This window comes from Cryptomeria japonica, chromosome 5, assembly GCF_030272615.1.
Source record: "Cryptomeria japonica chromosome 5, Sugi_1.0, whole genome shotgun sequence".
Classification (NCBI taxonomy): Eukaryota; Viridiplantae; Streptophyta; class Pinopsida; order Cupressales; family Cupressaceae; genus Cryptomeria; species Cryptomeria japonica.
This window is the reverse complement of record NC_081409.1, coordinates 135,618,049-135,641,010: the sequence shown is the minus strand read 5'-3', so window position 1 is coordinate 135,641,010 and position 22,962 is coordinate 135,618,049. Positions and strand designations below refer to the sequence as shown.

The 22,962-nt window shown below is 35.3% G+C and overlaps 1 protein-coding gene across 1 annotated transcript; it reads right to left on the bottom strand.

Moving 5' to 3' along the window:
- Window positions 1–16,376: 16,376 nt before the first annotated feature.
- Window positions 16,377–20,380, bottom strand: LOC131076635 (arogenate dehydrogenase 2, chloroplastic-like). The gene is made up of 2 exons (XM_059220410.1): window positions 20,271–20,380; window positions 16,377–17,535 (listed from the first exon to the last, which is right to left on the bottom strand). Exon 2 carries the CDS (start codon window positions 17,508–17,510, stop codon window positions 16,377–16,379), a length of 1,134 nt encoding a protein of 377 aa, XP_059076393.1. The 5' UTR covers window positions 17,511–17,535; window positions 20,271–20,380.
- Window positions 20,381–22,962: the final 2,582 nt, after the last annotated feature.

The following is a 22,962-nucleotide window of genomic DNA, read 5'->3' as shown; positions in this document are numbered from 1 at the left end:
TTTCATTCATTATTGCTACTCCGTTTTTTACTTCATTCATGATTCTAGCTTTCTTTCTACTCTCCTTGACAATTTCTAGACTATCAATTTAATGTAATTTTTCTTTGCATTATTTTATTAAAAAAAACTATTATTTTAACTCTTCACATCTCCATCGAACAAGTGAAATAATTCTATTATTAAGTTATAATGACGTTAGCAACAAAAGAAGTCCATGTAAACAAATGTCATATAGATAAGATTACACTTGACAAGTATTCTCATATCCAAATGAAAAGTATACAATTATAAAGGAATGTAAGTAAAGATGGAAACTGTGATTGCCATGTAAAATTTGTGAGTCAAACCTATTAAAATATAAACTATATTTTGTCATGTAGAGACAAGTCTCTTGTAAGAGACACAACTCATTGTACCTATTTAAGGATATTTAGATCCAACTGTTTGATATACATAAAATATAATTTATTGCTCTTCTATTTTATCATGGTATCTGAGCCAAGTTGGTTTAGGGAGATTGAGACATCAATTAAAGTGCAAGCATAGGTTAAAGGAATATATTACATGTAGATGCCACCACTATTGAAAGACAAAGCAGAGAAACTAGAATCATGAAAAATGCAGCTACAATTTAAAGTCTCAAGAAGGAGGATGTTTTTTGACAAAGTAAAAATTATTTTCAAGCAATATAATAAGGGTGATTTTAATCATTTATTTTAATAGAAAAGAGTGGTAAGAAAACTAAGAAAGAGAATGAGAATTTAATGAGTGTGAAAAATACTTTGAAAAATGAATTAGAGAAAATTAGAAAAGAAAATAAAGACTTAAAAGAGGAAAATATATTACTTAAGGAAAAAATACTGAAATTGAGAGAATAAGCCAATCTTTTCAATTAATTACTTGAAGCATATGAAAAATAAAATCAGAGTCTAAAATTGAATCCTACATTATGTAATGTTTCATGCGATACAAATGATTTGTTTTATACAATCGACAAAACATGTCATATGGTTAAAGAACTCTCTAATAAAAAATATATTCTTGAAGATAACAATACAATTGAATCTACTATTTGTGAGGCTAGTTGTGTGGATAAAGAAAAGTGATGTTCTTCAACAAATGTTGGGTTTAAGAAAATGAAAAAGATGGGATATGAAGCTAGAAGTTTGCGAGAATGTGGACAAGGAGTTATAGAACCCACTAAGCCAATAATGAGACCAAAAATTGAAGGGCTTGGATATATTAATGGTGATAAAAATAAAATTGATGATTCACATATTACAAGTCCAAACAAAGCAACTAGAATGTAATGCAATATGCGCAACGTTTTCATTGTCACAGACAAGGACACAAAATGGAAGCAAGTAGGGATCTTCATCCTTATAGTATATGTGGATTGAATAATTATTTAGATAAATTATGTTGGACTAGAAAGTGGAAGGAATAACCTTTAAAAAATAGTATACAAATTGATTGCAGATGGATTGGCATATCTAATTGGGAAAAGATTACAACTATTTTCAAGATGTTCTACAAGAATAAATATTCTTATGTTAGGAAAAAAAAAAAAAAAAATACAAAATAAGTAATACTGATAAAAAGATCATCTGTTAAATTCTATAATATTGGTTGCAAAAATCATTGAAGTTGTTTTGCTAGTTGTAGAAATGAAGTTATGAAAGCTTTGATTGTGAAGATTATTTTTTGAATAGATGAGAGAGATTGTTAAAGTTTTTAATTGGAGAGATCTTATGGGATTCTTCATCTTCTTCTGTTGATACTTGTGAATGTTTTGATCGCAAAGATCTTTAAAAGTACTTCAATTTTTTGTATTGATACTTGAGAAGGTTTTGATCACAAAGATCTTAAGAATGCTTTGCCTTCTTTCTAGAGATAATCAAGAACAACATTGTATTATTGAATACCAATGGACAAGCAAAGATAGAACTATTTACATTTTTGAAGAAAATCATGTTAAGTATTCTTTATTGTACATGGGTGGCCCCCCATCATCTAGTTAAGTTATATGATAAAATATAGTTATGGGTGGTGTTAAAATATAAACTATATTTTCATATAATTGTCATCTAGAGACAACTCTCTTGTAAGAGACATAACTCTCCACTAATATACCTATTTAATGAACTTTGGATCCAACTATTTGATATAAGAAAATGTAATTTAATGCTCTCCAACTTTTATTAAAACCAAGGAACACCCTTCCAATCTTTTCTTTAAAAAATAAAATCAAAGATGCATTCTATGACAAGTTTATTAAGTAAGAAGATTCTTTAATTTATTTTTAATAATAAATATTTAATAATTTTGATATCATGAAATTATTTTTCAATTTTATTTGAAAATACATCCCTCCCTCCATTACATGTAATGTTTGCTTTATCTTCAGACAGAAATCTTTTTAACATTAAATTATTAACTTGACCACATTATTTGTATATACTGTGTTTCCGCCCTTTTTTTTAAAGATCTTTCTCTAATAAAGATCTTGGCTAATTTTTTCAGAACAACAAAAATATAATAATCACATTTTTAAGACTATGTTCAACTTTCATCAACAGTACTAGTGACCACTAATATTTTAAAGACTAGAGAATGAATTGAAGCGACAAACTTACATGGTATGCAATAACAATTACCAGCCAAGTTATGGAGCACCGACTTGATTTGCATATTAATTTTATCAAAGCGATATTCATTCTTGGATTCGAAGCCTGAACCTCCTCCAATACAGCAGAGGAGGAGATATGAACCCGTTCAACATACTACTAAAATCTTATATATGCAGTAGGCAAATGAGACAAATACCCGAGGATTGATCGAGTAAAAAGTGCAATCGGTGTCCATTGTCGAGTACTTAGAATGATCAGTTTCCTATGTGATGTCAAAGTAATTGTTAAAAAATGTAGAAACCAAGTGGAGGAAAGAGAGTGCAAGGCCTAAGAGAATGAGGCCCATTGGGAATGAAAGTCATGAAGGCTTAAAACAATTAAATTTCTTTCAATGCACGGCAAAATATATGTTGCAGAATAAGTAGATTTTAAATGTCTTTAGTAACAATTCTGGCAGTATTAGGCATACGTCGACCAAGAAATTATTCCTGCATTTATTTAAAAATACTACAAATGACGAAACAACATCGAAAAGCCATGTGCATTAGAGATAAGATTGTCACAGGGTTGAGTCGTGGCATCTAGGAAAGTGGAATCACATGTCGACATATTCTTCACCTCAATAATTGAGAGAATCTCTTTTTCCTTAATATTCTAAACCAGTTTTCAACGATGGATAATCATAGGGCGTCTTTTATTTTTAAGGGTAAATAATCAATCAATCCGTTTCAATCAGGCTCTTTATCATGGTAATGGTTTGTAAAGATAAAGATTAAGGAAAACAGATTTGTCAAATACCAAAACAGTCTCAAACTGACAATGCAGGAAACAAAAAAAGAAACGGAAAATCAAACTTTTGTGTTTAGCAGAATGACGTTTGCCAAATCTCATGTCGATGATCGGGAGCAGAAGAGATCGGCAGTCATTTACATTCTTTTGACTATTACTATTCGATTCTCAAATCTCTAAAATAAACAGATGCGATTTTTTCTGTCCCCGCTTTCCAATATTTCAATCGAGCCCTAATGCGCCTGGTGCGGGCGGATCAGAAGCGGGTTGCTTTGGCTTCAAACTTTGCTTTCTCAGAAAAGTCCATTCTTGAACAAGTTCTGCAATCAAATGCGGGTTAGACCTTTGATATAGATCGCAGTGGATTCATTTGTGGAAGGCAAACAGAAACGGAAATATCCTGCGGAAAGATCAGAAACGGAAAAATCCTGCGCAAGGATCAGAAAGGGCACAAAGATTTCCAGCGATCTGAAACGGAAGACAACCGGCACAAAGGTTCCTGGCGATCAGAAACAGAAACCAAACCGGCAGAAAGATTTCCTGTATCTTAAGTTTTAGAGGATGGAGCTCTAGGGTACCTGCTGTAAAATTTTGCAGCTAATCCTGCAAAATAGAGAAAAGATCTAGCTGAGAGAAAATCAGAACAAAGAACTCATCAACCATTATTTGATTATAATATGTGCGAGCATTATTTTACGCATCAACATAGATCATGCAGAAATTGTTGGATTGGATGGAATAGGCAGAGTGAGTTAAACTCATTCAACATCTGTTGTGATTATGGTGCAAACTGTACTCCCACCATAAATCACGGAGCAAACAGAAGTTATGCGCTAACACCCTCACTTAGGCCTAACTAAAGAGAGATTTGGGTCCTAGCAACAAAGCTTTATCAGGTACCCAATTACAAAGAAGAAAGGAGAAAACTCAATTGAGAAAAACTCCTAACCATTATTCAAACTATAGAGGAAAGCTGCAAACTGCAAATGAATCCACACTGCAACAGGATTGTACAGAATCATAGAAACTACTGTATGAGTACATTTGCGATACTTTGAAAATGCAGTTGTACATATTCTGCATTGCTCAAATGGATGAACAGATAGGTACATGGTCTCTGAATACATAAACTTATCATCTGAAGATAGGAAGATATGAATCTCCAGAAATGTGCTCCAAGCTGAAGAACTGCAAAGATGACCTCCAGTTGGGATGATGCCATTGTATATCCATTGCTCAAAAATGTCCCACTAGAAAGAAACTCTAGAAGCACTCGGGGATGCGACTCTGGAATCTCATGTAGATAAGAATTTAGAACAAAAGAATACTTTTGGCTGTCAAGTAGAGGAAGAGTGCATAGCAACTTTAATCTTCTATTTTATTCAAGAAACTTATTGAAAGAAGCCTATACCAAATGCATTAATCAAAACCTCCATCTAAACTTACTAAATTTTTTTTTTTTTTACAAAGCCCCAAATTTTTCAGATCTTTGTCATGCAGTGCTTGCAAAGAATGTACAAGTTTTAAAGAATCAATATAGAAAAAAAAAAGAAAAAAAAGCAAGGAGCATGCAAAAAATAGGGGAAGAATATGCATGCATCTAAAAACAGAGGTCTACGTCAACTTCCATGGTGATGGTAATCTTCATAAATCTGTCTGCAAATAATTGTGTCTAGCTTCTTCTCCCTAGCAACCTCGCTCTGATACTATGTAAAATTTTGCAGCTAATCCTGCAAAATAGAGAAAAGATATAGCTGGAAAATAAAAGCAAAACTCACAGAGAAAATCATAACAAAGAACTCATCAACCATTATTTGATTATAATATGTCAAAGCATTATTTTATGCATGAACATAGTTGATGCATAAATCGTTGGAGTGGATGGAATAGGCAGAGTGAGCTAAACTCATAGTTCTCCATTGTTAGCTTAAATGCAAAACATGCAACATCTATTGTGATTACGGTGCAAACTGTGCTCCCACCATAAATCATAGAGCAAACAAAAGTTATGCGCTAACACCCTTTCTTAAGCCTCACTAAGGAGAGATTTGGGTCCTAGCAACAAAGCTTTATTAGGTACCCAATTACAAAGAAGAAAGGAGAAAACCCAATTGAGAAAAAATCCTAACCATTATTCAAACTATAGAAGAAAGCTGCAAACTGCAAATGAATCCACACTGCAAGATGATTGTATAGAATCATAGAGACCACTGCACGAGTACCTTTGCGATACTTTGAAAATGCAGTTGTATATATTCTGCATTGCTCCAATAGATGAATAGACAAGTACACAGTCTTTGAATACAAAAACTCATCATCTGAAGATAGGAAGATATGAATCTGCATAAATGTGCTTCAAGTTGAAGAACTGCAAAGATGACCTCCAGTTGGGATGATGTCATTGTATATCTATTGCTCAATAATGTCCCAGTAGAAAAAAACTCTAGAAGCAATCGGGGATGCGACTCTGGAATCTGATGTAGTTAGGAGCCCTGCTAGAAAGAATCTCTAGGAGCAAACAAAGTTGCAACATTGGAATCTCATGTAGACAGGAATTTAGAACAAAATAATACTTTTGGCTATCAATTAGAGGAAGAGTGCATAGGAACTTTAATCTTCTATTTTATTCAAGAAACTTATTGAAAGAAACCTATACTAAATGCATTAATCAAAACCTCCATATAAACTTTCTAAAATTCATTTTTTTTTACAAAGCCCCAAATTTTCTAGATCTTGGTTATGCAGTGCTTGCAAAGCATGTACAAGTTTTAAAGAATCAATATAGAAAAAAAAAGGAAAAAAGAAAGGAGCATGCATCTAAAAACAAAGGTCTACGTCAACTTCCATGGTGATGGTAATCTTCAAAAATTTGTCTACAAATAATTGTGTTTAGCTTCTTCTTCCTAGCAACCTCATTGTGATACCATGTAAAATTTTGCATCTAATCTTGCAAAATAGAGAAAAGATCTAGCTAGAAAATAAAAGCAAAACTTTCAGAGAAAATCATAACAAATAACTCATCAACCATTATTTGATTATAATATGCCAAAGCATTATTTTATGCATGAACATAGATCATGCAAAAATCATTGGAGTGGATGGAATAGGCAGAGTGAGTTAAGCTCATAGTTCTCCATTTTTAGCTTAAATGTGAAACATGCAACATCTGTTGTGATTATGTTGCAAATTGTGCTCCCACCATAAATCACGGAGAAAACAAAAGTTATGCGCTAACACCTGTGCACGGCTGGATTCTGCATAGGGTTCCCGTGTGTGTGGAGGTGCCCTTCTTGCTAAGGCCTCCTCCATGGTTGGTTTCTTTTTGCCTCTATTATTTTCTTTTATTTTATGTGCCTTCGTGTGTTGTGTTTGTTTCATTTTTCTGCAGGTGCGAGTTTTGAATGCTGATACGAATGGTTTGATGAGTGAAGAATCGAGTGGCATGGGCATTAACTCTTCCCAAGCATTGGCCTTGAGACTGGAGGATAACGGTTTTATTCACAAATCGTTTAAAGATGCCATTATTGGTGACTCTTTACAAGTTCCTTCTGAAACAAAGTTTGAGTGGGTAAGTGGGGTTCATTCTGGGTGTGATGGCGGAGACAGAGAAAGAGGTAAGGACCCCCTCTCGACCCCTTATACTTTGGCTATCTGTCCTAATGAATCTATGTCCAAAGATTTAGTTATAGAATGTCGTAGGTTACAAGATATTGTGATCTACTTTTCTGTTTCTGATGTTGATAGATGCCCAGCTAGGAAATTTCTTGAAGATTGGACGAAAAAAGTATGTAGTAATAGACTAGGGTTTAAATTCTCCTTCAGTAGAATGATACAGAAAGGGTTGTTTATTGTTTTCTTCCATGGTCATAAATCTCAAATGGAGGTTCTTAAGAGACAGTTCTGGGCTATGGGCAAAACCACATTTAGGGCCCTCAAATGGTCTTTCGATGCAATTAATGAAGAATTATTGGCTCTCTCTTGCCCTTGTTGGCTGTTGATTGAAAATTTTCTTCCATTCCTCTGGAATTTTACTCCGCAGTAGCTTGAATCTATTGGTCAAGTGATCCGAGTTGATCACTCATCAAATTTGATTCCTCATCTAGACGCCAAAGTCCTAGTCTCTATCAATCTGGGTGTTGATATTTTGAGATTAAACTTAAAGAGGATTCTTTCACTTGTGTTATTGAAACCCTAGGTGGCATTAATTTGTGTTTTTTGTGTAGAAAAGATGGCCATATTAGAAGGCTCTGCCCTATTATTGTGGCCAAGAGGAAAAGTGTTAAAAATACTCATGAATCGAAACCTAAGCTTGCCAATGGTGTTCCTATCGAGGTAGTTGGCATTTTTGACTAGTCCCCCTGTATGTTAGATAAATTGAATTCTATTAGTTTGGCTATTAACAAAGTTGTTGCTAACTCCCCCATTATTCCATCTGATGGTCTCCTCGAATCTAATATTGTAGCTAATTTTGATTCTCGTAATGCGGCTCACCCTTATCATTTTCTTATCTCTGTTGTTGTCTCAGAAATGGAGGGAGACGAGGACTCTAGTTTCCAAGTACAAATCAGAAAGAAAAAGAGATCTAAGAGGAAGAACACCCAACAGTTGGCCTTGGAAAAATTAGGGCCAAAGGGCAAGAGATTCCAATCTCTTGCAAGGCCCCCTCTAATGCCAATGCTTTTAGACATTCGCATGAGGTTCCTCTCAATTTTGGTTCTAATTTGAAATTTAATGTTAAATCTATCGTTAAACCCTTTGAAGGGATTGATAGAGGGGATTGTGATTTGAGAGGGAGAGAAGCTGCTTCCTCCTCTCCCCATTTTCTTCACTCTGATCCTTCTCAATTGATGTTTGTGTCAATTTTTCTAGACCCAGCCCAATTATAGGTTGGTGGTGGAGATCTCCTAGGAGTTGGAAATTCCCCCCTCTCTCTCAAACTACTTTATCCTCAGATTTAGTCCCCGCTAAATCCAAAGTCTTTGTGAATGATGGCAGTGTGTCTTATGATTTCATCCCAACTGATCCAATCATTAATAATGGTATTTACAATTTCCCTTATAAGGTAGATCATTTTTAACAAAATTGAGGATGCCCCCTCTTTAAACTTCCAGAAATTTGAGATGGGTTGATCTCCAACTATTCGATTATTAGTGGGGAGGGATTTAGAGATAAAGATAACCTAGATGCAGATATCTCTAAGGTTGAAGGCATTATTAGAAGAAAGAGAGGTAGACCTCTCGGTTCTAAGAACAAGCACTCTCCACTTTACAAGAAATCTTATCGAAAGACTAGCTTCCCAAAGTGTTCTAAGAACTTTAATGCTGCCAAGGATGATAACTATATATTCCTGACCATGAAATTCTTATCTTGGAATATCTGGGGGTTAGAGTTCCTTGATAGAAAGTACATTGTGAGAAATGTGGATAGTCAACAAAGGGATTTGAATTTTCTCTTTCTGCAAGAAATCAAAGCAATTGACTTGACCTTAGAGGTCAACAAGAACTTTCTCTGGAGGGATGCCCTAAAGTTTTTTACTAATCATGAGAAAGGTAGAGGAGGGTCTGCTATTCTCATTAATCTCATTAGAGTCGATCATTTGTTTAGGGATCCTCCCCTACAACAAGGTTGTCTGGGTTACCTTCAAGAACGGTGACTCTTCCTTTGGGATTTGCACTATATAGACCCCTAATTATTATAGAGAAAGATGAGAACTTTGGAAATGGTTTTCTAACCTCTCGGATATTACTTGGATTTTTGGGGGAGGCTTCAACATGATTGAACATAAGGAAGATAAGCTAGGAGGTTCAATTATTGAATGGAAAGGGGGAGAGAAAATTCACTGGGAAAGGTTGAAAGGAAGTAAGAGATTATTTGACCCTTTGGATGGCTTAAAACTTTCTTTCAAAGGAATTTGGTTTACTTGGTGCAACTACCAAAGAAGTGAGAGAATAATCTACTCTAGGCTGGATAGATTTTATGCTAATAAAGATTCTTTTTCCTTCACCCTAGACAAACAAGGATCTCCTGTTGTTGTTTAGCCTTTCTTTCTGATCATCTTCCCATTTTGGCTGATATCACTCTTCTTTGTTCTAGTCAGAATAGATGCAGAGGTGGTAAAAAGTTCATTTTAAACAATAATTTGCTGGAAGATAAAGACACTCTGGATGCGATTCATATTGTAAGATTATTTAATAGATGGAATTCCCAATCTAGCTTTAATATTATGAGATGGAATACTTTGGTTTCTAGCTGGCAAAAGGTGCTTGGTACTATTGGGAAAAAGAAGGCCAAAGATGCTAGCCATTTGGATAATGTCCTTTCTTCGAACTTAATTAGTGTTGAAGAGAACATACAAAAAGATCCCAATAATTCTCAACTCACTCAATTGGTAGTTGTTGCTAGAGATAAGATTAGGCGATTGCAGCATGATAAAGCTATGGGAGCTAGAATAAGGGGTAGGATGCAATGGCTATCCAATGGTGACAAAGGATCTCAATTTTTCTTCAACATGCTGAAATAAAAAGCAGGATAAGGAGAAAATTGATAAATTATGGGTGGAGGACAAAGAGGTCTCTAATGTTGATGATATTTTGCATGAGTTTGCTACCTTCTACAAGTTGCTTTTTGCCTCTAAGGAGTCAACTCTCTCTAGTCTTGTGAGGGACAAATGTCAATCAATTATCCCTAAGATTTTATATCTTGATGAGAGGCAGGCTCTTGGTAGACCTATCTCGGTGGAAGAAGTCAAGAGAGCCATCAACTCTCTGGATAATGATAAACCCCCTAGTCCGAATTAGTTTACTATTGAGTTGTATAAGGCGAATATAGACTGGGTTGTTGATGATTTGTTTGAGGTCTATAAAGAAGCCATTGTAACAGGTTCTCTAGGAGATGAGATTAATAGGGGCCTTATCAAACTCATCCCTAAAGGATAGGACAAATCCTTGATAAATAATTGGAGGCCTATTACATTAGTACTTAATGAATCCTACAAATTTTAGCAATGTTGTTAGCTAGTAGATTAGAGAATATCCTTCCGAGATTCATTTGTGCAACTCAAACTAGTTTTATTACAGGTAGATATATTTTGGAGAACCTTATTACTAGCTGGGAGGCTATGTAGTGGGAAAGACATTCAAATAAAAAGGTGTTCATGCTTTTATTGGACTTTAAGAAGACATATGATAGAATTAAGTGTCCTTTGTGTTTTCTTGTTCTTTACTATCAATCTGATTGCTAAGTTTAACATAAAACTAACATGGTATCAGAGTGGGTTCCTTCTATAAAGCCTAACAACTTGAAGGTAGATATTGTATCCTTTTTGTACACTGAGAATTCAGAGCAGGTAGCACATAGAAGTGTTGAAGAAGAATAGCATGAATGCAATTCTATCAGGCTTATTGTCCTACTCATAAAGACTAGGAAACGATTCACAACTATTGATTGCTAATGTCATGCAGTGTCCAAACATCAAACCGAATCAACATGCTCTTGCAGCGAGGGTATTTATGAAGTGCATATGGATGAGAATGGATTCTGAGTAATGCCGAGGGCTAAAGGCCATGTAGCAATCATCAGATGATTCATTGTGATCTAAGTGGATAGTTATGTTGAAAACTAACTTATAAGAGAAGTATTTTTTGAATTTTTCATGTTGTTAGCAATTCATTAGATAGTGAATCATGTATGATAGTCTTGAACTATTAATAAACTCTCTTAAATGCTTTTAGGATGGACTGAGGAGCATAAAGATGATGATTGTATTCAAGAGAGGAAGGTTTTGAGATATCCCATAAGGAAGCATCACAGGATGAAGGCTAGGAGACATAGATTAGTTGATTAGGTTCAGCTTCAGAGGGAGCTTATTGTGTTCATCTTTAGAGGGAGCTTATTGTGTTCATCTTCAGAGGGAGCTTGTTTGTTGTTTTAGCTTCAAAGGAAGCTATATCCTTGGTTAAGGCAATCTTCCGAGAGAAGATTGAGGTGAAAGCCCTTTGTTAGGGCAATCTTCCAGAAGAAGATTGAGGTGAAAGCCCTCGGTTAAGGAATTCTTCTCTAGGAGAAGTTTGAGGTTAGATTCCTCATCCCATCCTCTGCAGAGTGCAAGCTAGGACCACCCTCTGCGGAGTGCAAGGTTGTAGCTTCTTTGAGGTGTAAGACCTCTTGCACTCTCTGTGGGCAATGCAAGGTTGGATCCATCCTCTCTGGGTGTGCATGATGGGTATTATGAAAGAGTTCATGATGTATATTGAATTCATGCTTTACGGGCATGCATGGTGAATATCATTGAAAGAGTCCATAAGGCATGGTCACGGTGTAACTTGATTATTCAAGGGATCCTCCCTAGCTAAGAGGGAGTGTTGAAATATAGCTAGGTTGTATCCCATGATTGGGCTGACCTAGCTTGGTAAATGTTTGATGGGCCTACTTATATGATTATATTATGTAGCTTGTGAATGTTAAAGGGTAGGCCTTATTCGGGTACTCAACTTGTGTAACATGTAATTGGGTCTAGCCCTAAATGGGTATTTTAACTTGTGATTCATGTTGGGCCCTAAATGGGTGATATAATGTAACTTGTTGATGTGATAGGGCTGACCCTATAATATGTAACTTGTAATTATTATGGGTTAGACCCTATTTTGGGCGCCAACTTTAGATGCCTTAAAAATTTATTGTAAAGGCTGACCTAAGTAAAATAAGATGTAAAAGCTCATATATATATATTCAAGGCAATGTAAGCATCAATATAAACATACACACTTAGTGAATTACCTCTACAAGGTTAGCGAACTTCTACTGTATGTGATCTGCAATTTCCTTCATTGATTAGCATCTGTGATCAACAAATCTGGAGCTGCACTCTAGGGAAGTGAATGCTTATCATTCTGTGATTTGTGTACTAGGCTGGGCGAAGATCTTCTGGGCTGCCAAATTTGCCTTAGGACTGCTGGAGCATGTCAAGGCTGCCCAAATGCTATCTAAGTTTGACAACGATCTGCACATCACCCTGACTTCTAGATTAAGATAAGTTTTTCTATAGTTTATTTATGCCCTAGAAGGGTAAACTTGTAATCTACTTAATCAAATCAGATCTAAGATTATTGTTCCTGGGTTTTTCCTCGAAGAGGGAGGTTTTCCCAGGGTATCACTGTGTTATGTGTGCATTTGTGTTTTCTTGTTCTTTACTGTTGTTGGTGTAAATAATTATTCATCATGGATATTATTACACTTTACTTAAGTTTACTTAGGTACATGCATTTCATAGTAGTTTGGGTATGAGACACTTGGGTGTTTGTGCCACATTGGGATAGTGTGTGTAGGAGAAATTCCACCTTTTGTGGTCTTATTTTGCTGTTACACTCCACATTCGGTGGGTCATCCACCTCTTGTGGAATATTATATTATTTCTCCTACCTACCCTTAGTATTTCCTACCTACCCTTGTTTCTTATTGAGCCACATGTCATGTTTGTGTGCTCACATATCCATATGGCCTTGCCTATATAAGCAGGCCTATATTCATTGTATTGGTGAATCCAGTTGATCATTTTGCATATTGATGAGAATACAGTTTGTTCTTGTCATTCTATTGTCTCTCTTATTTGTTCTTTCCATTGCCTCTTGATCTTGGCAAAATCTCACATGGTATCAGAGCCATTAGAGTGCCATTGGTTTGCCAATTGAGAGAATTTTGGGGTTTGCATTTTGGAGCTTTCTATTGTAGGTTATTATTGGAGCTTGTTGGGTTAGATCTGAGGTCACCATTGGATTGAGAAGGTTTGAGAAAGTAAGAATCGCCTTTTATTTCATCCAAATCTGACATCCGAGGCCAAATCTAGAGCCGTTTGAAGGTGGAGGGTGGTGACTTATCCCGATAGCGATCTACAATTTTGGAGCATTTTTGGTCAAATCCGTCATCGCCATTGCGCTCAGAAGGCCCAAAAACTCCAAGATCAACTGTCAATTCATCGAAATTGGCCTCCGTCACCCCGAGTTGAAAAAATCTCCCCTCCCAACCCGCCGTACGAACTTGCAGGTACAGGTCTGAAAATATATTTTTAATTTTTCCGTTTTTTAAAATTATTTTCGGAAAACAAAAAATTAAATATTAAAAGGGGGCTTTTTTTTGTTTTTTCATTTTTTTTTTAAATCGCAAAAAAAAATTGGGGGGGGGGGGGGCTCTTTATTGGCTTGCAGGCCACTTGTGGCTCGTAGGTGTACCTGCAGGTACCGCAGGCAACCTACGCCCCTGCAGGTGTACCTGCGGTGACTGCAGACCACCTGCAGCCTCGCAGGCCCTGCAGTACCGCAGGGTACCTGTGGGTCTCGTAGACAACCTGCGGCCCACAGGTAGTCCCTGCGTGTACCGCAGGCTACCTGCGGGTGGGTCTTTTTCTTTCTTTCATTTTTTTTTATAAATTTTTTTTTTAAAAAAAAAAAAATGTTTTTTTAATAATTAAAAAAAAAACAAACTTTTTTTCTTATTTTTTTTAAAAATAAGTTTTTTTAATAATAATTAAAAAATAAACTTTTTTCAATAAATTTTTTTTTCTTTAATAAATTTTTATTAAAGTTTTTTTTAATATCATTTTTTTAATCAAAAAAATGGCTATCGCTTTTTTCTTTATTTTTTAGTAAAGTTTTTTTAGCATGGCATAATAATTGTTTTTATTTAGATTTTTAAAATCTTTTAAAAACACAAACATCATTTAATAAGTCAAATTGGGAACACTTTTTTTCTTGTCACTTCACACCTGTCTTGGAGTGCTTCCAACTGGCAGTCAAGGGGGGTTGATTTTCTCCTTTATATCTCTTGGCCACATCCCAATCGGAGGCGTCTTTTTCTGCAGTATTCTACAGGGCTTCTTGGTGGCATCATCTTCATGTTTCCAGATTTGCACTATCATGTTGTATGCTCTTGCATAAGCAATGTTGTACTCACACTATCATAAAGTGCCACACCTCTTTGTATCGTGTCATTGTTGACATATTTGATGTAATCTTCTTGTATACATAGATTAGGAATATCTTGTGAGACTTGGTACATGGCTCCAGTTGAGACTTAGATTGTACACATTTGTGCATGGCTCCCGTGAGACTTGGATTGTACTGGTATTTCTGCTATTTCTGAGTATCTAGATGATGCTCATAGCAGGTTGTCTCCATGCCTGATCTTCTTTTTGTTGTAGCGAGTGATTCATCGTCATCGACTTGGTACTTGGTTTTGTCACACTTTGACATTATTGGTGCAACATTGGCTCTCTTTCTTCCTTATGGGGAGGTATTTTGGTCATCATCATTGGACCATCTTTGCAGGAGATTTGACATTGAGGGGGGGCTTCATTGTCTCTTCTTCTCTCTTATGGGGGGGACATAGTTTGTTCTTCTCATTCATCATTGAGAGCATTGTGTGCTCTCATCATCTCTCTTTTGGGGGAGGGTTTTTTCTCATTGGGTTTTTCTCTCTTTCCCCACTTTGTGAGAGATTTCATTGCATTGGTTTGCATGCATTTGCATTTGTACATGGGTACCTAACATGGCCTCGTAGCCGGGACCCATCTTGCATTGCTTAGTTGCATTGTAGACTTAAGTGCATTCCCCTAAGTTGCACTTAAGGGGGGGTGTTGGTGTAAATAATTATTCATCATGGATATTATTACACTTTACTTAAGTTTGCTTAGGTACATGCATTTCATAGTAGTTTGGGTATGAGACACTTGGGTGTTTGTGCCACATTGTGATAGTGTGTGTAGGAGAAATTCCATCTTTTGTGGTCTTATTTTGCTGTTACACTCCACATTCGGTGGGTCAACCACCTCTTGTGGAATATTATATTATTTCTCCTACCTACCCTTAGTATTTCCTACCTACCCTTGTTTCTTATTGAGCCACATGTCATGTTTGTGTGCTCACATATCCATATGGCTTTGCCTATATAAGCAGGCCTATATTCATTGTATTGGTGAATCGAGTTGATCATTTTGCATGTTGATGAGAATATAGTTTGTTCTTGTCATTCTATTGTCTCTCTTATTTGTGCTTTCCATTGCCTCTTGATCTTGGCAAAATCTCACAACTGTCAATCTGATTGCTAAGTTTAACATAAAACTAACAAGGAGGATCGACAATAATAACCAACAAAAAATCTAAAACAAATAAAAAATCCTCTTCCCAGATGATTTGAAGATCTCGTATAAAAAAGCGGTAGGAATTAGGAAAAAATGCAATTATTGTTTTTCCAAGGTAGGGATCCCAATACAACCCCAACTACTTAATCAAAACAAGAACAACTATGTACAACCATCTAGCAAACCAAAGATATTTCTGGCTCCAATCATCTAACATGACAATGTGGAATAATAATTAACCAAGGAAGAACATATGTTAACTGCCCAGCTCCAAGCATCCTGCTCTCGCTATATAACTGATAGATTTTGTCATTTACATATTTTGCATTCAACAAATTCAAGTTCTTCCAATTGGCTGCATGCTCTAAGTGTAAACATTGAAAGATAGGTGGATCAGATATAAATTTGGATATAATAAAGATTTGTAAAATAGACATTGAGGAAATAGTAATAGTTTTACTCATGAATACATTAATTCCCTTGTGGTAATAATGAAGTATGCTAAGATGAAAAGCAAGAATACAGAACATACAAATTAAAAAAAATCCTCATGCAAAATACCCTGCTATCCCAAGATTTCTAAATCTCAGCTAACTCTGAAGACAAAATAATTCAAAAAGTACATAGAGAAAATGTGATGCCTGCTCTTTTACTTCAAAGGACCTGCAATGACAAGACAATAGAGAAATGGGGATTTTTGAGAAAAGTCTCATAATAAAAAGGGGGAAATTTTCAACAACTATATTCAACATATAAATCACTGCTAAGCTACAGATAAGAAGGAAATTGCATGGCTCTACTTGGTTTCTAAAGAACATATAATTCATTTATTTTGTTCTTAGTGGAATTGCAGTGTCCGAAAGGCTAGAGTTTTTCAGATCTGCAAGAGTTAAATTTTTCTCAGACACTTCTCCCCTGGCAATCCCATCGAATAGCTGTGTTCTTAAAATCTTGTGCAACCGGCCTGTAAGCTGTTTCTTTAGAGCATCAAAAGCCATTTCTAATCTCTCCAACTTCTCTGTTGAATTAACATTGTACATGAACAAACCATAATAAAGATCAAAGCTGTCTCCACAAGTGTTCTCAACAATACGAAGTAATGACTCATATCCTTTAGTATTTATTGTGGTGGATTCCAAATTCAATTTCGCTAACATCCTCCCAACAGTGTGTGTAATGAATTGTGTTTCAGCCGCCTGGCGATCATGTTCTGCAGAGGACATCTCAACCATTCTACAGCCTTCTTTTACAAATATATTCAGAAACCGGTCACAACGCTCAGCTCTCAACCCTTCTCCAATCTTAATCTTATCATAGACCAAAGGAAGACCACTCCACCCAGCTTTCCCACTCGCAGGACCAAACATAGGATGAGTGCACAATATATCAAATTCTGAGGGAAGCACCTGTAAAAAGAGATTACGTGGAAATTCTTTGACTGAAAGAACATCTGCAAATAACGTATTCCTTTTCAATCTTTGAAATGGAAATGATCTCAACACCGACTCTGTTGATATGATTGATGTACATAGCAATATAACCTCAGGATGGTCTTCACAAAAATCATCTTGATCCATGTAAAAAGAAACCCCCATCTTGCGTGCAACCTCACTATGATCTGTTCGAGAATGAGCCAATACTGTATGACCTTGCTGGACAATGGTCTTTGCAAGAAACTGACCAAAATTGCCAAACCCGACTATGCCAATCTTTAACTTTCTATACTTCTCAATTTCGTTACTTATCTTGGATTCATAATCAAATGGCTGTGCAGCATCCAAAGCTATAACTTTCAAAGGGCTTGGAAAGCGACACTGTTTTTCATTTTGTTTCTTCTTCTGAGAAACCAAAACTACTGACTTTGGATATCCTATTTTTGTTGGCATTAAAGGCTGTCTGAAACCAGAACAAAGCTGAGAGGAATGAAAGGAAACAGTGGAAATTTTGATTGAAGCAGCCATATCCAAACTTCTTCCGTACTTTACACTGTAGCTTCAAATGAGCAAATGAGGATGTCAGACAGCTCAAAAATTTAAGTAAATAAACAAATACAAATGCAATAATATAAGCTCTCTAGGCTAATGACTTGGTAGTAATCATTGAGCATTTACATAAAAATAAGATGAATTAGAAAAGCAACAACCTACAAAGTTAAGCTATATAGGATAAATTCAATGCTGCCAAAAAGTTTAATTCTTCTCTCTGATAATTCAACAAATAAAGCTATGATCGTCCAGCTGCAAAAAAATTCATTAGAGTTTGGACAAAGATAAAATAGTCCCTTTGGTATTGCTCCAAATATCAGACACTAAATGCTGATAATAGCAAATGCTCAGCTCTAAAGGGTAAAATATTTTACACCATCACAGGTTCTCTATTCAACAAACCAACATTGCTCAAGAAAAGGCAAAAAAAAATTGAGCGAGGATGCTACCATTAACTAGAAAATCTTATAGAAGCGATCCTGGAACCCGGGAACCACACAATAATAATAGCAAGATTATCTTATAAACTGGTTATTCAAGGATTGGGCATTAATATCTCAGCAACTGGTTAAGAAATTTCCTTCATTTTGAAGCAAAAAGCTAAGAGCAATATCTTTAACACCAAGAATGGACGCTATTGCATAAGGTAGACCAAGATGTTCCAAACTAACAGGTATGTTGGGGTTGCAATACTAATAACTATAACTGAAATGAAAAATATCTGAAGACTGTTTAAAGCAGGACTTTTAAATTTGGCAAGCGAAATCTATGCCTATAGGACATAACCTGTAGCTTACAATGTACCCTGCCACTTCAAATGCCAAGATTTAAAATATTCAAAAGAAGTTAGAACCTCTAATCTGATAGAAAAACAGGGAAGTTATACTCAGCAATGATTCAGGTTTAATTGGATATATTATAGGTTTGCGCGATGATCTTAAGAACTGAATTTAGACATTAATCCAGGAGTGGCCAGAAATAGTCAACGAAACTAAAAAAAGTTATATGTTTGACAAATGACACAAAGGAGCACCCATGACAAGAATTTCGTCCAACCTTATCCCACACCACATTAAAGGAAGTTCATAATCTCACCAAAGATTTACCATGAAGAAACAGGCCAGATCTTCATTCTATAAAATGAATGATCAAAATAAAACCAGGTTAGAATCATTGCCATTGTTGAGATGCCTAAGAATCAAAACTCTTTAAACAGCAAAAGTAGCATTGGTGGCTAAAACATAGCATTAATGCAATTTTGAATATAGTGATGTGAAACCCTAAAAATGAAACTAAGCAACTGATCCTTAAGTTTTACCCCTGATCTTCAAAAGAAACATATCCCCATCTGTATGTCCAGGGTTAAAAAACCACCAAAACAAGTGCGAAAATTCAGCTTGCTTGAGTTTAAACACAATTTTTTGATGCTCAAAAACCGTAAATATGGAAAAAAGAAAAGGAAGGAAAAATGGGAACATTTGCAGCTGAAATACCAGGTGTGGTGTAATGATAATGCTAGTAACAGCAACGCCCAGCTTAAAATACCCTTACTGCAGTTACACAACTTATCGCTCTAACAAACAAGCAGCAATATAGCGTACCCCTACAAATTATTAAGTACATGGAAGGATGATCTAGCTTTACAACCCTTAAGAATTCAGTAAAGTCCAAGCTCACTGATATCAGATTGAAGGTGGTCTGCAACTTCCCCGGTACTGGAAAACTACACATATAGTTTATTAAAATCAATTAGAAAAAGAAAGTGTCATATCAAACCAGCAAACTTAGTCTAGCAAGAATATAATAGTGAAGGCCAAGATGCTGAACCTTACTTGGCATGCTCTAATATTAGAATGGGAAACCCATGCATCATATAACTGATATAAATCGGCCTCAGAGAAAAAAAAACGAGTTACGAAAAAGCAAGTTGAACTACTGATAAAATGGAAACAACTACTGCAGGTTCACCAATTTATAGATGGAATCATAGACTGCTGAAGATGCATCAATGATAGGACAATCTGAATGAATCCAATATATTGAGGTGTTTGACCCATAGGTCATGGCCCTCACCTTAACTAACTCCTGGCCATTTCTGCACTCAGCCAACTTTAGTTTGGTTAACCCCTTTGACTGACAGCATTTGTGATCTCACCCATCTTATCTTTAGCATTTAGATCTATTTAGCCCCCTCTGACCACTAGCATTTAGGATCTCACCCATCATATATGTCAAGTGGTTGAGAGCAGCAGAAGAACCTCAAAGTGCTGATCAAGAGAATCAACATGTTCATTAAGGAAACCTAAGAGATGACTACAACAGAAACCTAACTTTCAAATAAATCACCTATCACAACAATATTCCTACTCAAAATGAACTTATTTAACATCACAAAATTGGATAGGATAGGGTAGGGAAGTTAGTGGATTTCATTTAGATGCAGTGAGTGCCAATTGAACTATCCATTCATCAGTCATATAAACCATTCAAAAAAATGAGGAAAAATAATTTTTAACAATCTATATACTTAAAGAAAAATCCTTGAACATTGTAAATTCTATGCAATCGGAACCTGAAATATAGGGAAAGGGTATTTCCAACAAATTCTGCTTATCCCACAATTTCAACCAAAAAATCTCTGAAACTCCTTTCTCAGTTAATAACCAAGACCTACAAACTTTTCTCGGAAAAAAAACAAAGATATTTATTCCATGGCCACCAAAACGCATAATTTACCTCAAGATATGCAGAAACAGTTCCCGTAACTCATCCAAATCGATCTGTCTTCTTTTGCGAGAATGATATCAAAGTTGACATCCTTTTAAACGAGATTTGAAAAATATAAATAGAAAATATTTCAGATAATTCACGGATTTTAAATGCCAAATGTGCAGAATATGCGACAAAAATCATAACAAATGATACCTCTTCGTTTATCACGATGAGAGACCGTACGAGTAAATGCCGTGTAGATTTGTGAAGTGGACAGAGAGGATTGAATGTTGTATTTCAACATCAGTCTCTCCGTTTAACGTATCCAGTCAAATGTTAAATACAGCAACTTAAAAGGCGAACATGAATGTGAAAGGCAAAAGTCATATATTATTGTTTAACTTGGAAGAGATTAAAGAAATAACAATTTTAAAAAATAGTTATATATTTTAGTAAATAATTTTGCTTTAGAATTATTGTAGAATGTCTCTTAATAAATTTTAAGTAAATAAAATTAGCTTTTCTAATAAAACTAAATTAAATAATGTAAACAAAATTAGCTAGTTTTTAAATAGTTTCAAAGTACCAAATAATTATTAATTAAATAGAATAATTTCAAATTGTTGTCTTTTGCATGTTTTAGATAGATGTATTTAGGATATATAAATGTGTGTTTAACAATATAAAAGGTATAAAATAAAGATGTATGAGAACACAAATAGCATAATAAAAAGCAAGTAAAATAATCTAATTAATGCATATCAATAAATCTAAATCTTGATCTTATTTAGCATCTTAAAGTGATGATATGACATGTTGGATTATAAGGTCTAGATTCATCATAATAAATAGTGTAAATCTCATTCTAATCATATTTTCATTAGTTGGCACTATTAGCTTGTGTAGAGAAAGATAATTAAATAATTGTTTTCTTCATCAACAAAAAATAAATAAATTAATTGTCTTAAGTCATTATTGATGCCTCGTTGTTGGTGGTCCCTACCTTCGTCCGAGTTGGCATTTCTTTATTGGTTTCACGATTTTGCATGTCAAAGTTCTAAGATTTTCCTTTAGTTGCAAAGCCACAATATGTTTGTGTGTATGTCTAGTCACTCAATGGTGGGTCTTGTCCTTGTTGAATTGTCAGAATTTTGCACCTCCATAAGAATGTCCTAGTCAATAATCATCAATATTGCAAAATTGTGAAATGATTCCACATGTCACCTGGGACCCACCGTGCTTTTTATTGGAGCTGAAGAAGACCTTGAATTAAACATAAATTTCTTAAGACCCTATAAGATAAAGGTGGATATGCCAATGTTGTTTAATATAGAGCAATTCATTCATGAGGTTAGGGCATCTTAAAAAATGTTTGGTTTCATGTCTAACAATATGACGAGAAAGAGGATTTGATAAGAAATTGTCATACACAACTCAAGAGGTGATCATGAAGATGGAGAATCAGGCAAACATTAGATTTTTAGAGGCCTAAAATAAAGGAAGAGATCCAATATATAAGGGGTCATCGGAGGAGATCAAAAATTGATGATGAATTCTTACAAGTATGATCTTGAAAAGATCAAGCTACCTTAGCTTGTACCAAGCACTCCTACTGCACCCTTTGCTTCAGCAGCTCCTTCTATCAACATGATCTTCATCTGCACTAGCAGCAATCCCAAAGAATCCTAGACTTGTGACTCCAATGCATCAATTGTCTTCTGGAAGGAATCCAACAATAGAGTATCCCATAAGTAGATTTGAGGCCAGCACAAGTGGCTAAGATGAGCATAATGAACATGACACCCTAGAGAAGATTGTAGTAGGCCCTCCTCCTGTGGATAGAGAATTGGTTAGTTACAAAGGGAGGAAAAAATATTGATGATGTTAGGGAATTGGCATGTTCTCAATTCATAAGTGATGATAAATTCATCACCACAAAGGAATTTTAGTAATTCCTTCACAAAATCAAAGGGGAAATGTATCAAAGAGAGATGACAATAGAAGAGGTAAATGTTGATAACATGAAAGAAGTCCCTAAAGATGTTTGGAAAGGGTACATGTACATAACGAATGGAAAATATGACACCTAAAAAGGGGAGGAAAATTGGGAGAGGTGATGTTATATTATTGCTAGAGAGTTGGGATATGTCATCTGCCATTACTTTTGATACTATTAGAAGATAAGTAGGAGATGAATTGATAAATACATATGAGGATCCCAAGATCTATATTTTAGATTAATATTTTTATCACTTGAGGCAATGATATTCTTATAAATATGATCAATTTTCCTGAGTAATGGCAAGCCTCAAGTGATAAAAGATCCAAGTGGGTTAATCAAACACTTGAGGAGGGATGGTTATACTAGTGTATCACAAGCAACACAATTGACTATTCATATGACCATCTTCACTAAAGCTGCAACTAGAGGTTGATGTTAGTAACCTAAATAAGGAAAATAAAATATTAAGGGATCTTCTTACAACTATGATGATATTGTTCCCACCTCCACAACAACCTAGACAAATATCAACTTTAGTAGATACAAAAGAACTAATGTAGGGGCTAGAATTGATAAAAATAAATGGTAGGTACTTGGAAAAGGACCTTGAGGAGAGTAAAAAGGTTGAAGAAGAAACAAAGAAAAAGGAGAAGAAAGTGAGGAATGAAATTCTTCAAAATCTACATGGAAATGGGATAGAGTCACTTTTATAGT

Bases quoted from the DNA above. Each gene is read 5' to 3' on its own strand.
- LOC131076635 (XM_059220410.1), bottom strand. From the start codon at position 17,510: ATGGCTGCTTCAATCAAAATTTCCACTGTTTCCTTTCATTCCTCTCAG.